At 40.8% G+C, this 15,444-nt stretch overlaps 1 protein-coding gene across 1 annotated transcript in view; it reads right to left on the bottom strand.

Annotated features, from left to right (window-relative positions):
* Positions 1-15,444, bottom strand: part of CFAP57 (cilia and flagella associated protein 57) — a 75,955-nt gene that overhangs the window by 41,294 nt on the left and 19,217 nt on the right. The window contains exons 7-9 of the mRNA XM_008058089.1: positions 8,861-9,000; positions 7,932-8,097; positions 7,077-7,190 (exon numbers count right to left, since the gene is read on the bottom strand). Coding sequence (XP_008056280.1) covers positions 7,077-7,190; positions 7,932-8,097; positions 8,861-9,000 — 420 coding nt within the window. The remainder of the gene's footprint in view (positions 1-7,076; positions 7,191-7,931; positions 8,098-8,860; positions 9,001-15,444) is intronic.

A 15,444-nucleotide genomic window follows, 5' to 3' on the forward strand; every position in this document is an offset into this window, starting at 1 on the left:
CCTTCCCCCTCCCTCCCCCTCCCTCTCCCACACATACACACACATACACACACAAACACACACCACTCAGAGTGAAGATATCATTCTCTGAAAAGCAGGTCCCTGCTCTGGTGCTGTGAAGCAAAGACTCTGCCCAGGGGACAGTTAGACCCTAAGATAAAGAGCTCTACAGTTCTGCTCGAAGGGACTGACTTTATTTGGAACAAAAGTTGGAGAAGTCCATGCCATAGGCATTGTCTAAAACTATGGAGACCTTGATGGTGAGCGATTAAGAGAAGGCTTATAACTCCATGATATAAGCAATATGGCAAAGCAGCAGAACTTTAACAGAACAAGAAGAGCCCGTCTGGGATCACAGAAAGCTCCAGGGGCTAAAAGGCTGTATGCATGTGCTAGGCTGTACCCACTCGGGGCAGTCAGAGTAAGATATGGGTAAAACTTGAAAGCACCTCTAAAGGTGCACAAAGAACCCAGTAACATAGGGGCAGAGTCCTACTGGCACAGGGGGCTTACATACAACAGCCGACCAGACATGGAATAATAAGCTCCTCTGACTCAGAGGCATCTCCCAGGAATTCAGGCTTAAAAATGTAATCGTACTCAGCCCTGGCAGCCTGGAAGACTGTGTGCATGCCCAAGTATGCACCCTCTCATGTTCAATCAGGGAGGGGACACCCAAACGAATTTATATTCTAGCCAAACATGAAACAAAAACTATAAACTCTCTGAATTGTGATAGTAGCTTCCAAACTACACACAAATCCAATAGAAAAAAAGTAAAAATCTGGCTAGATGTGGGGACTCATGTCTATAATCTCAGCACTTTGGGATGGTGAGGCAGGATAATTGCTTGAGCCCAGGAGTTCGAGACCAGCCTGGGCAACATAGTGAAATACCCATCTCTACAAAAAACTAAAAAATTAACCAGGTGTGGTGGTGTGTGCCTGTAGTTCTAGCTACTCTGGAGACTGAGGTGAGAGGGCAGCTCGATCTCAGGAGTTTGAGGTTACAGTGAGCTATGATCATGTCACTGCATTCCAGACTGGGTGACAGGGCAAGACTTGTCTCTAAACAAAGAAAATAACCGAAGGTTAATATAAAAGTCTTTACAAATAAGAAGGTTAATATAAAAGTCTTTACAAATTTTTACTTGCTGTCATTTTTTTCTCTCAGTTTCTTTAAAAGACACAATATTATATAAAGACGCTGTACATTGTTAGGTTTATAACATATAAAGATGTGATATGTATAACAATTGACAACTAAACTCTGACCTTTCTTCTTTACCTTCCCAAATTCCTAACTTTTATGTGATTTACACTCCAACCCAGCTCTGGCATATAAGGAAGGAAAATCAAAGTATTTTATCACCCTGTAAAGCTGCCTTTTAGGAACTCCGGCACCTTTTAAGAAAATTACCTGTTCTCTCTGAAGTCTGCTACCACCCATAAATCTTCATTCACATATCAAGAAACTTGTTACCATATTGTTCTTCAATCTGTCCATTTTCTTTACTGCTTTTGAAATTCCTTAGATAACTCTATGCTAAATGTCAGCCAGAAAATCTTTGAATTCACCTGTAGACTGCAGGCCTCCAACTTGGAAATGTCCCACCTCCCTGGACCAAACTAGTGTAAACCTTACATATATTGATATATGGTTTCTTGTAACTTAAATTGTATATAGTCAAGTTACAATTCAACTGTGGAGGACACATGTTCTTAGGACCTCCTGGGGATGGTGTCACAGGCCTGGTCACACATATTTGCCAGAATAAGCCATCTTAAAATATTTGACAGAGTTCAGCATCTTTTTGGCATCACAATAGTAGTATAACAAAGGGTAGGTTTGGAGCTAAATAAGGGTAAAGTTTCTATATTTCACTGGAATTAACTTAGTAAATATTTGAAACTGATTTTTTTTTATTTTTTGAGTTGGAGCCTCACTCGGTCGCCCAGACTAGAGTGCAGTGGCCGCTCCCGGCCACCGCAGCCTCGCCTGCTGGGCTCCGGCGATCCTTCTGCCTCAGCCTTCCGAGTAGCCAGAATTACAGGCATGCGCTACCACGCCCGGCTGATTTTTTGATTTATTGTAGAGATGGGGTCTCGCTGCCCAGGCGGGTCTCAAACCCGCAGGCTCAGACAATCCACTCACCTCAGCCTCCCAAAGGCGCGGGATTACAGGCTGAGCCACCGAGCCCAGCTGAAACTGATATTTTTAAAGTTGGTTTTTCCTCTTTAGCCTGCTAATATGGTAGATGATACTGATTGATTTTTAAACGGAGATACCCAAAGAGATGGTCAGTGGGTCAGAAGATTAGCTACTTATAAGGAGAGAGTGAGAAAATAAGCAAATACTATATGGAAGATAATGGGGCCAGGTTTGCATTCCTAGAATAAACCCCATTAGGTTGTGACATAAAATTCTCATATGTTCCTGGATTCAATATGCTAATATTTTATTGAGGACTTTTGAGTCTATATTCATGAGGGATACTTATCTGTAGTAGTTTCTGTTGGGGCGGGATATTATTTTTGTCTGGCTTTGGTGTCAGAGTAATACTGGTCTCATAAAATGAATTGGGATGTGCTTCCTCTTCTATTTTCTGTAAGAGTTTATATAGAGTTGGTTTTAATTCCTCTTTAAGTGTATGTGTATGTACCCATACCTCCTATATCTATTTCTATATCTATCTCTCTATATTAAAAACCATGAATTCCCATTGATTTCTCCAATTTCAATTCAAACCACAAGACTCATTCTAGCATTTCCCTCTTTCCATATTTGTAACTCCCTTCTTCAATAGTAAGAGACCTGGCCCCATTATCTTCCATATAGTTTTGCCTATTTTCTCACTCTCTCCCTATAAGTAACTAATCTTTTGACCCACTGGTCAGCTCTTTGGGTATCTCCATGACTTTTACCCTGTTAACTATATTTTAACTCTCTCCTAGCCCCATCTCTACCTCTTAAGTTGTATTTTCTAGGCTGGGAGTGGTGGCTCATGTCTGTAATCCCAATACTTTGGGAGGCTGAGGCAGGAGAATTACTTGAGTTCAGGAGTTTGAGACTATCCTGGGCAACATAGTGAGACCTTGCCTCCACAAAAAATAAAAAAACTTAGCCAGGTGTGGTGGCATGCACTTTTAGTCCCAGCTTCTCAGGAGGCTGAGGTGGGAGGATTGCTTGAGCCCAGGAGGTGGAGGTTGCAATGAGCAAGGATCACGCCACTGCACTCCAGGCTGGGTGACAGAGTGAGATCCTGTCTCAAAAAAAAAAGCATTTTCTAATTGTTTGCTACTATTATATTAAAATGTACTTTAAAAATATAGTGACCTTGTTTTCAACGATATTCCTACATTTACATTTAATGGTTTATCTAAACATTCTTTTCAATTTTCTGCAAACCCAATCATGTTGCCTGTGACAGTTTTATTGTTTTCTTTCTAATCTTTATGGCTTTATTTCCTTTTCTTGCCTTATTGCACTGATTGGAACCCAGTCAAAGGCTCACAGAGGTCACTGTGATTGTTCTCTCAGAGGGAACGCTTTCATAATTTCAAGATCAAGTATACTGTTTGTTGTAGGTTTTTTGTAATCGTCTCATATAAGACTTAGGAAGTTCTCCGTTATTTCTAGTTCATTAAATGCTTGTTAAAAATGTCATGAACAAGCCAGGCTCGGTGGCTCAGCCTGTAATCCCACGCCTTTGGGAGGCTGAGGTGAGTGGACTGCCTGAGCCCACGGGTTCGAGACCCGCCTGGGCAACTTGGCGAGACCTCATCTCTACAATAAATCAAAAAATTAGCCGGGCGTGGTGGCGCGCGCCTGTAGTTCCAGCTACTTGGAAGGCTGAGGCAGAAGGATCGCCGGAGCCCAGTAGGTCGAGGCTGCGGTGGCCGGGAGCGGCTACTGCACTCCAGTCTGGGGGACAGAGTGAGACTCCGACTCAAAAAAAAAAAAAAAAATCATGAACAAATGTTAATTTTTATCAATTCTTACTGTATCTGCGTTTATAGAGGTAAACATATAGTTTTCATTATTATGTTAATGTGGTATTATAAATTAATTGATTTTAAAACCTAAAACAACCTTGTGTTCCTGGAACAAACCCAACTCATTCCCTTTTTTATATTTTGCTGGATTGGTATGATAATCTTTTATTTAGGACTATTCTATCTCTGTTAATGAAAAACACTGACTTATTTTTCTTTCTTGAGGTATCTTTGACAGGTTTTGGTATCATGATTATGCTCATTTCATAGAAAAAATTGAAAAGTATTCCCTCTTTTTCCAATTCTCTAGAGAGTTTTTTTCAATATTTGTGTATTTTTTTCCTTAAATTTTAATATAATTATCCAGTGAAATGACCTGGACCTAGAGTTTTCTTTGTAGGAAGGTTTTGAATGACAGGTTCACTTTTTATAGAAATTTGTCAGTTTCATCTACATATTACAATTTATTTGCATAAAGTTGTTCATAATATCCTCCTATGATCTTTTTAACATCTATAGGACCTTTAGTGATATCCCCTTTTTATTCCTCATAATAGTTATTTGTATCTCCTCTCTTATTTTCTTGACTGGTCATGCCAAGGGTTTGTTCATTTTTTATTTTGAAAGAATCAAGTTTTGGCTTTGATCTTCTTTTGTACATTTGTTTTCTATTTCACTAACTTTTGCTCTTATCACTATTAATTCTTGCCCTTTTTTTGAATTTGCTGTTCTTTTTGTAACTTCTTGAGATGACTGCTTATATATGATTTTCATCTTTTTTTTCATTTCTAATGGGGCATATGTATTTAAGGTTATACATTTCCCTGTATGCATGGCTTTAGTGGCATCCTCAATCTGTATTTTTTTTTTAAATGTTACACATGTAATTTTAACACATATCCCTGATTACAGACCAGTGTTTTAAGTACTTGTAAAGTGATTAAACAAATGGTTACTTTCCTAGACTGGTGAAGGCATCAGAACATCCTTCTGTGCTTTTATCTGCATCTCTGCAGTCACTTGAAGACTAATTACATTGCTGAAGCTGAAGAAGCTCAGCAGCTTTCAATAATAATGCTTGTATTAGGCCAGGCATGATGGCTCACGCCTGTAATCTGAGCACTTCGGGAGGCCGAGGTGAGAGGATTGCCTGAGCCCATGGGTTCAAGGTCAGCCTGGACAACTTGGCTAGACCTCATCTCCACAATAAATAAAAAAATTAGCTGGGCATGGTGGCGCGTGCCTGTAGTTCCAGCTACTTGGAAGGCTGAGGCGGAAGGATTGTCTGAGCCCAGCCGGTTGAGGTTGTGATGGCTGGGAACGTGCCACTGCCTTCTGGCCTGGGTGACAGAGTGAGACTCCAACTCAAAATAACAACAACAACAATAATAATGTTTGTGTTTACACAATATTTCCACTTCCCAAGTTTTTTCACTTTTCCTTCCAACGACTTGCTATTTGCTAACGTCAATTGTCAGCTTTTAGTCCTTACATGACTTCCCTCTGGCACCTAGTGCCACTGACCGCTTCTTCCTTTTAGAAATAATTTAGTTCCCTGGCTTCTTTGAGATGATTCTCTGATTTCAAGTTCTCCTTGTATTTTCATTTTCAGTTTTTCCTTGCTCCTCTCTTTTTACCAGTCTCTTAAATGCCAGCTACTTCTCTCTGGCCCAAGATTCTTTTCCGATTCCACATAGGCCCTTGGTGATCTAATCTATGCTTCTGACTTCCACTATTACCTAATGCCCCAAATTTTCATTTTCAGCCTTGAGTCTTTCCTGATTTCCACACACATACATCATATTTCCTGGGTACATCAAATATAACATGTCCAAAATGGAATTTAATCTGTTTCTTCTTTGTCTCCTCTATGAAAGCCATGGTTTAGTTCCTAACCTATCCTGCACTCTCATGTCTTAGCTGGTCTCTATCACTCCAACTTCCCTCCACTCTAATCCATTCACAATACTGCTTGGAGAGTTCCTTTCTGATCCCATTCCTTCCTTTCTTAAACCCATTCCACTTCTTCTCATCACCTACAGACTAAAGTTCAATTCCTTGGCATGGCGTACACTGTCTTCCACAATGCAGCCAACCTCTCCAGCACCCTCTTTTATTATCCCTCAAATGTGCCCAGTGTCCCAAACATATAAACCACAAGGCACCTCCCTATTTCATACTTCCGTTCCATCATCTCCAATACATCCTTCTGCCTACAATGCCTTTCTTTTTCAATTGCCTCTTCTCTCCAAATTCATCTGCTGACTTCTTACCCTTTCAATCTTTAGCCTCTCCCTTTTATTCATATCTCATGTCCAATCTACTCCAGGTCCTATTGCTTTTCCTTTATAAAATATTTTGAACTCACCAACTCCTCTCTAACTGTACCACCACCAACATGGTCCAAGGTACTATAATCTATTGTCTAGACATCCACAACAGCCTCCTTGCCATTTCTGTCCTTGTCTCCTCCAGTAGATTCTTCACTCTGCAGCCAAAGTAATCCTATAAATGCAAGTCTGGGCATTCCCAGCCCTGATAATCTTCAATGATTTCAAGGAACAAGGAAGATAAAGTAAATAGCCATACAAGGCCTTCAAGGTTCCATGTATTTGGGCCTCTGTGACCTCTTCAGTTTCAGCCCATGCTTCACCCCATGGTTCATCCTGATACCTATGTTCCAGCCGCATAGATTTTCAGTTCTTCTGACTCCCAGGCAATCATCAATCTCTGATCTTTGGATTCCTATCTTCATTGATTACCCCCACCAGCTCTGCCTGGTTAATTCTTAATTCCTGTTCACTATTCCAGGACCAAGACTTTGCAAACATCCCTGCCTAAATGATACCACCTCCTTCATTATTTTCTCTCATAACACCACCATGTTTTTCTCTCATTGAATTAATTGCTATTAGCAATTCAATTTGTCTGTGCATTTGTTTTGTTATCTTTTTCTCCAAGTAGAAAATGAAGCCCATGAAGAAAGGAATCACTTCTCTTCTGTTGATCTGGATCCCTTCGGCAAGACAGTGTTCTTGGTTTCATGCCTCTTGTTTCCCGGGATGCCACTCACTCACTTACCTTTCCCGTGTGTCCTTTCAGGTTTGAGATGTTCTCTAGATTCGTGGTGGTATAAATGTGAATCACGTTTCCATTGATTGCAGCAAACAGGTGACCTCCATTGCTAAAAGAACACTACAGGGAAAGACAGTCAGACAGCAAGCAAGAAAGACGTGAATCGTCTAATCGGAGGTCACAGTCAAGAGCTGCTTTTTCCAAGGAGTTCAGATAGAAATTATGTGTGGTGGTGGGAGTGGATGAAAAGTGAAAATAGGGTGGCAAAGTGGCTATTTCAGACACTTTCACTATTCTTGTAGCTCACAGTGGCCAAGATGCTGACACTGCCATGCCCACTAATCATTGAGGCACTAATTATTAATCACAGGGCACTCCTTTTGCATGTAGAGGCGCAGTTTCAGAGTGGGGGAGTGATTCTTGAGATCACTGTCTTGTTTCTGCCAGTCATTTCGGGGGACATCTTATGGGCTGTTTACTCCCTGTTACTGCTAATGTTTATTTTTCCCTGGCTCCTCCCAATCTCCAACCTTACTTTCCCAGCCGTGACTCTGTTTCTGAGATTAGTTTTCTTTTTCAATATTTGTTCATACTTCATAATTACAGAGAAGACTTGTCCAGGTAGGATCTCACAAGATTTTAGGTGCAATGAAATATTTTGATTGGCATAAGAAAATGGGGACAAAACCATACACTCAATAAGTTTATTGGGAGAAGAACTGGATTTCTTTCTTTCCTTCTTTTTTTTAAAGCCACACAGTTCTCTAAGACAGAATTTGGTCCCACCTTCCCAGAGCATTTGACTTAATATTTTAACCCTGGCTTTCCAAGAAACTGAACCTTTATCTCCACAGTTTTTACCTCTCTGCATCCTCTGACGGAGTATTCTTTGAAAGAACGTATATCATCAATGAGTAGATTCATGAGGCGTAGTTTGTCTGCAAACCCTACTACAATGAAGTGTCCAGATGGGTGAAGGCTGACTGTATATGCCTCTTCCTGGTATTCCTTAAATAGTTCCAGAGTGCTGTGAAAAAGATCAATTACTGAATTATAGTCTAGCCCACCAAATTCCTCACATCCTCCACTGTATCTGAAATATGTTGTTATCATAGCATTTGAGATACTTTCTTGCTTGCAATTCTTAGTTACTCTCTTTTCTAGATTTTGGTTATTTGAAGATAATATCCAGCACTGAGTATGGTAAACGGGGATTGGTCAAGGTGTTGTCTGGTAATGAAGACACAGTTCCATTTAGACTCTAAAAATCACAACTATTTTGCAGGTACTGTCCCCCTCAGCAGCCACAGAAGGTGTATATAAGAGCAAAGAAAACAGTGTGGGGTAATTTAGGGTTGAAGATTCTCAGAGAAGCTGTGCCAGAAGGTAAAATCATTAAGAAGTTGGGAATGGGGGGCTGGGGCAGTGATAAGAAAGAGGAGGAACAAAAGATCTGGAAAGCTCCATGGAGCCAAGAGCAGATCTGGGGGAGAGCATAAGAAAGAGGAGTTTATGTAAGAAGGTGAGATACTGGGATGCTATCTTCATGGCCCTAATGTCCAGCATAGCGTCTGGCATGTGTAAGCACTTAATAAACCACAAAGTAATTTTCTGACCCGTGCAAGAGTAAGAAACAGGTAGGTTGACTGGCTTGATTTAAAAAACATCTTTTCAAACTGAAAACTTCCAAGTAATTAAAAATTTAAACTCTCTAGTTAAAATAATTCACATAAATAAAATTAACAACTAAAATTCTGCATACCACTACAGGAAAGCCATTCATTCCTTACTTTGATTCATAATTCCAGATGCGAACAGATCGATCCAGAGAACAGGTGGCAATGAGGGGTTTGCGGATGCAGGTGGCTAGACCAGTGATGGGTGCTGAATGTAATGGGTACATCAGATACTCAAAGTGAGCAGGCTCCCCCTGGAGAAATCATACAGAACAAGATCCAGCTAGCTGTGCACTTCAGCTCTTATGAGTTCCCATGAACATTAATTAGCCGGGTGTAAAGAAATCAGGCTGTGAGAAAAATGGTTGTAATATTATGCATATTTCCTGTGCCAATATTATTTTAAAAGATTATTTTAATGGCAATAAAATATTTTATTCTAGGAATATCCTAGGGTATAATTTAACCACTCCTCTACTATAGGAATGTGTAAGTGATTTCTAATTTTTGGTATTTAAGAATAACACTAGACTAGATACTCTTGCATATAAGTATTTGCATACCTCTCTGATTACTTCCTTAGGATACATTTGTAGAAGTGGAATACTGGGTAAGTTGGTATGAATGACTTTAAGGATCTGGGTAAGTAATGTCAAGTTTCTCTCCAGAGAGACTGTCCTAATTACTCTACCACCAGCAGCAAATGAGAGTTGGATAAATGATTTTAAACTGAAATACATCCTATTGCACTGGTTATATAGATTACAGATATCTGTCATCAGAGGCATTACTCCTGGGACACCTGAATGAGGAATGACAGTTGTGAAATTTAATGAGGTGTACATATTAAGATCTGATCACAAGCCAAGACAAAGTCTGAGATAATAATTCCCTCAAATTCTGGCCTTCTATCAATTATAAACTTTTCTGCATGCATTCCATCCTACTCTACTATCTCAGAGAAAGAGGTGTTGTGCTGGGCACGGGCAGGCGTAACTTATTCCCATTGTTTTCCATTCGTTACTCCTCTTTCCTCCAAATATCTTCAACCTGCCTTTTTCTATTAGCACATTCCTATTTGCTTTTAAATACACTCAAATCTCTCTTGTCTCAAGAACAAAAGCAATTCTGTCTCTTCTCTTTCCTCTCTGTACCTTTGCCTGAGTAGTCATGGAATAATGGAGAATCAGACAAACAGGCTTACTGAGACCACAAACCTCCAATGGTCATTTAAAACTGCCTGGTAACTCTGTTTTTCTTTTTTTGAGTTGGAGTCTCACTCTGTTGTCTAGGCTGGAGTGCAGCGGTATGCTTATGGCCATTGCAGCCCCGACCTGTTGGTCTCAGGTGATCCTTCTGCCTCAGTCTTCCAAGTAGCTGGAACTACAGACACGCGCCACTATGCCCAGCGAATTTTTTTATTTATTTAGAGATGAGGTCTTGTCAAGTTGCCCAGGTTTTTCTTGAACCCGTGGGCTCAGGCAATCCTCTCACCTCTATTATGTCTTTCAATTAGTTCACTTTCTAAATATTCAAGATAGTGATCTCATACAATTTATTCTTTCTTTCAAAACCTTCTAACCCTTTCCTCCCAGTCCCAATCTCATCTGATGAAATTATCTCATATTTCTTTTATTTATGTATCTTTGTTTTCTTTATTTTGTATCTCAGGAGCAGTGTTGCAGACTATCATAATCAATTCATGTAAGACCAGTTTTATTTTATGTGTACCTCATTTCATTCTTCTTCAATTTTTACTCCTGTTCCTCACTTAGCATAGGTGCCAACTAATTAATTTTATTTATGTACTTCAAGATATACATATATATTTTCTATTTCTTTTTCTTTTTTTTGAGTTGGAGTCTCACTCTGTCGCCCAGACTGGAGTGCAATGGCCGATCCCGGCCACTGCAACCTCAACCTGCTGGGCTCCGGCAATCCTTCCGCCTCAGCCTTCCAAGTAGCTGGAACTACAGGTGTGCGCTACCATGCCTGGCTAATTTTTTGATTTATTGTAGAGATGAGGGCTCACCAAGTTGCCCAGGTGGGTCTCGAACATGTGGGCTCAGGCAATCCACTCACCTCAGCCAAGGCATGGGATTACAGGCTGAGCCACTGAGCCCGGCTTTATTTTATATTTCTATAGATGGCATTGTGCTTAGATATCACTTGGTATTTTTACTTTTTTCTCTCAACATTATATTTTTAAGAAATCATCTATGTTGTGGGATGTATAATTTATTGCTTCTAACTGATTTTGGTATTCCATAGTATACATCATCCAGTTACATTACTTCTTCATAACCACTAGGGTGGACATGTGTATTTTCTTCAACTCTCCACTGCTACAAACACTATGATGAACATCTTTGTACATATTTTTTAATGGCCCCGCAGGATGAAATTCCTGATATACATCCAGTGCAGACTACTGGATAACAAGGTATATGTATTCTCTATTTGACCAGGAACTATCAGATTGCTTGGTAGAATGGCTGTACCAGTTTACACTCCCATTATCACATTAGGATTTTCATTTTCCCCTGTCCTCAGAAATCTCTGGTACTATCTGGCTTTCAAAGTTTTGATAATATAATAAAGACAATTATATAAAGAAGCATCTCAGAGTCACTTTAATTTGCATTTTTCTGTTCATAGGTAACAGAACTCCCTATGAGAGCACCCAGATGTTGGATATATAGATAAAGGCCTCAACATAGCCATTATAAATGTGTTCAAAGGATGAAAGGAAACAATGATTAAATAATTAAAGAAAGGGAGGATTCTTCCGGCAAGATGGCGTCAGGGCAGCATGGTCTGTGAGACCCTCTGTGAAAGAGAACACTTATAAAGACCCTAGCTCTTTCCCAAGGGCTGCTGCTCCCATCTTCTGCAGCCTGCTCTTCACAGGGAGCTCAGCCACCACCGTCACCCACCCGTCCCTACTCAGCTATCACAGCGGTCTGGGCTGCTCCTGCAGTCGTGGATGCTGCCACTGCGGTCATTCTCTGCTCATACCTGAGGCGACCCATGACTTCAGACTGTGAAGCCCCTGCAAGCAGGATCTTTTGAGATTGCCGCGGCCGGACTGGTGCTGCCACTGCCACACCATGCCCCTAATCTGGAGACGTAACCAGCTCACTCCCCTCTGGACTGCAGCCATGAGATAGCACCACCTGCTGGGGGTCTAAGGTAACAACATCAAAATGGGAATGGCAGAGGCTCATCCCTCTTGATGAATAGAAAAAGCCAGATTTCAGTAATAGACCGGGCAGTGGGCCCATATCTGAACTGTTCTTCACAGCAGGCCATGGGCAACTGACCCTAACTGTGAACAATTCTACCAGCCTGCAAAGACAGCTAGAAATCAGAGCTGAAAGGACATTGGACTTAAAGGAAAAGTCTCAGAGTGTGCTTGGTTGGTTCTGTTATTCTACTGACTTTAATCTATCCCTTTTCCCTTTTTTCCCCCTATTTTCTTATTTCTCTGTAAACACCATCTTTGTATAAAGGAATAGCACACGAATAAGGAGGTTGGTCAGCATGTATGTTAGCATCATTGTATGTTTTAGCTTTTTATATGGTTGTTGGTTAGTTTTCAGTTGTAGTTATTGTTTTTCTTTATATTTGTTTCAGTCTTTGTGTCTCTTTTCACTTACCAGTCGGTACACTCATCTGTTTTCCCTCTCAGTCCTTTCTCTCTCCACCCACCCCCACTGCCTGCTCCATTCTCTTCCCTTTGTTAACCTCATTTTGCTTTCAGAGAGTAAACCTACAACCCCACTGCATGGACAGACTCCAAGGCAGTGGGAAGTGGGTTTCAGGCTATCCATACACCTGTTGGCGGATACTGGGATCTGCAGAGAGATTGTGAATTACAGCTCCCCCCTTAATTAAATCCCAAAACTACAAAAAGGACTGCCCTCAACCTACAGTCCAATTCTAGAACTGAACAAAGCAAGAGGAAATACATTAGGAAGAATAGGAGTTTGAACAAACAGAAGTAAAAGAAACCCCTCTACCCCTGAATAACAGAATTAAAGAAGACAGGGAAGTGGAGGGAAGGGAAAATTAGGGAGGAAAAATCTGCACAAATGGAGAAAAACCAAAAGAAGAATATAGGGTTGACACAGACCCCTGGGAGGTCAGAAACTGGGAAAACAGACTTCGGAACACAAACAAGGAAGAGCCCCCAGAATGACTGGTCACAAGCAACAAACCCAGACATCAAGGCATTAATAGAGAGAATTAAAAAAATTGAGGAGAGACAAGAGCAAAATAGGAAGGAGCTGATGATAGAAATAACAGAGGTAAAGAATACTGTGATGGAAATAAATAACAAACTAATAAGCATGGAAAGCAGAATTAGCCAAGCAGAAGAAAGAATCTCAGAACTTGAAGACCAAAATACAGAACTAACCCAAACTGTCAAAAACATAGAAAAGAAGCTTAAAAAGTCAGAACAAAACCTTCAGGAGATGAATGGTTACTTCAAGAGACCCAATCTAAGAGTAATTGGCCTTCCTGAGGCAGAGAGAGAGTCAGAGGTCACACTGGAACAAACATTTCATGAAATCATTCAAGAAAACTTCCCTCATCTCATCAGTGATGCAAAATTCAAGCACAAGAAATTCAGAGAACCCCTGCAAGACAACAAATGAGAAGACCAACTCCCAGACACATAATAATTCGCCTAAACAAAATAGCTATAAAAGAAAAAATCCTAAAGGCAGCAAGAGAAAAAGACCAGACTACCTACCAGGGAAGACCAATTAGAATAGCAGCAGATTTATCTACAGAAACCCTCCAGGCTAGGAAACCCTGGAGCCCTATCTTCAAAGGTCTAAAAGATAAACAATTTCAGCCAAGAATAACCTACCCAGCCAAGCTAAGCTTCATCAGTGAGGGAGAATTGAAACCTTTTCCAGATATGCAATCCCTAAGAACCTACGCTGCCACCAGACCACCTCTACAAAAAACAGTTAGGAAAGTACTGAACACAGAACAAAAGGAAAAAGGAATAACAACATTCTTCACAAAAGTACAGGCAAAAGATTAAAAACACACATGAACCAACTCCAAAACCAAAAGAAAGACAACAAACAAACAGGAACAACAACTCTGTAAGAACCTCATGACAGGGATCAACTCTTGCATTTCAATAATTAGCCTAAATATGAATGGACTAAATGCGCCACTGAAAAGACATAGAAGGCAAAATAGATAAAATATCACCAGGCAACAATCTAATGCCTTCAAGAGACTCACCTCACTAGAAAGGACACTCACAGACTCAAAGTAAGAGGATGGGAAACAAACTTTCAGGCAAATGGAACACAAAAGAAAGGAGGAGTAGCGATCTTAATTTCAGACAAAATACCATTCAAGCTATTAAAAATTTAAAAAGATACAGAAGGCCACTACATAATGATAAAAGGTTCAATCCATCAACAAGAAATATCCATCTTAAACATATATGCACCCAACATAGGAGCACCAACTTTCATAAAGCAGCCTCTAGGTAAACTAAAAAAAGATATCAACTCCAACACCATCATAGTTGGGGACTTCAACACCCCACTCACAATCCTAGACAGATCATCAAGACAAAAAATCAGCAACGAGATCTGAAACCTCAATGTGACTCTTGACCAAATGGACTTAATTGATACCTACAGAACACTCCATCCAAAGACCACAGAATATACATTCTACTCATCACCTCATGGAACGTATTCTAAGATTGACCACATACTTGCACATAAATCAAGTATAAGCAAATTTAAAAAGACTGAAATTTTACCATGTGCCTCCTCAGACCACAGTGGAATAAAATAAACATTAACACCAACAAGGTCCCCCTAAAACCCACAAAGACATGGATACTAAACAGCATGATGCTAAACAACTCCTGGGCCAATGATGAAATCAAAACAGAGATTAAAAAATACCTGGAACCGGGCTCGGTGGCTCAGCCTGTAATCCCACGCCTTTGGGAGGCTGAGGTGAGTGGATGGACTGAGCCCCGCCTGGGCAGCGAGACCTCATCTCTACAATAAAATAAAAAAATCAGCTGGGCATGGTAGCGCATGCCTGTAATTCTGGCTACTCGGAAGGCTGAGGTGGAAGGATCACCGGAGCCCAGCAGGTCGAGGCTGCGGTGGCCGGGAGCGGCCATTGCACTCCAGTCTGGATGACAGAGGGAGACTCCAACTCAAAAAAAAAAAAAAACCTGGAAATGCCGGGCTTGGTGGCTCAGCCTGTAATCCTGTGCCTTTGGGAGGCTGAGGTGAGTGGATTGCCTGAGCCCACGGGTTCGCATTCTGCCTGGGCAGCAAGACCTCATCTCTACAATAAATAAAAAAATCAGCCAGGCGTGGTAGTGCATGCCTGTAATTCCGGCTACTTGGAAGGCTGAGGTGGAAGGATTGCCGGAGCCCAGCAGGTCGAGGCTGGGTGACAGAGTGAGACTCCAACTCAAAAAAACCCAAACAAACCTGGAAACAAATGAAAATGAAGAAACATCTTACCAAAATCTCTGGGATGCCATGAAAGCTGTAGTAAGAGGGGAATTTATATCCCTACAAACACACATGAAGTAAATGGAAGGATCACAAATTAATGGCCTAACAAGCCACCTAAGGAAGCTGGAAAAGCAAGACCACCAAAACCCTAATTTCAGCAGAAGAATCCAGATC

The sequence above is a fragment of the Carlito syrichta genome, unplaced genomic scaffold (genome assembly GCF_000164805.1).
Source record: "Carlito syrichta isolate Samal-C Ts95f unplaced genomic scaffold, Tarsius_syrichta-2.0.1 Scaffold303210, whole genome shotgun sequence".
In the NCBI taxonomy this organism is placed as follows: domain Eukaryota; kingdom Metazoa; phylum Chordata; class Mammalia; order Primates; family Tarsiidae; genus Carlito; species Carlito syrichta.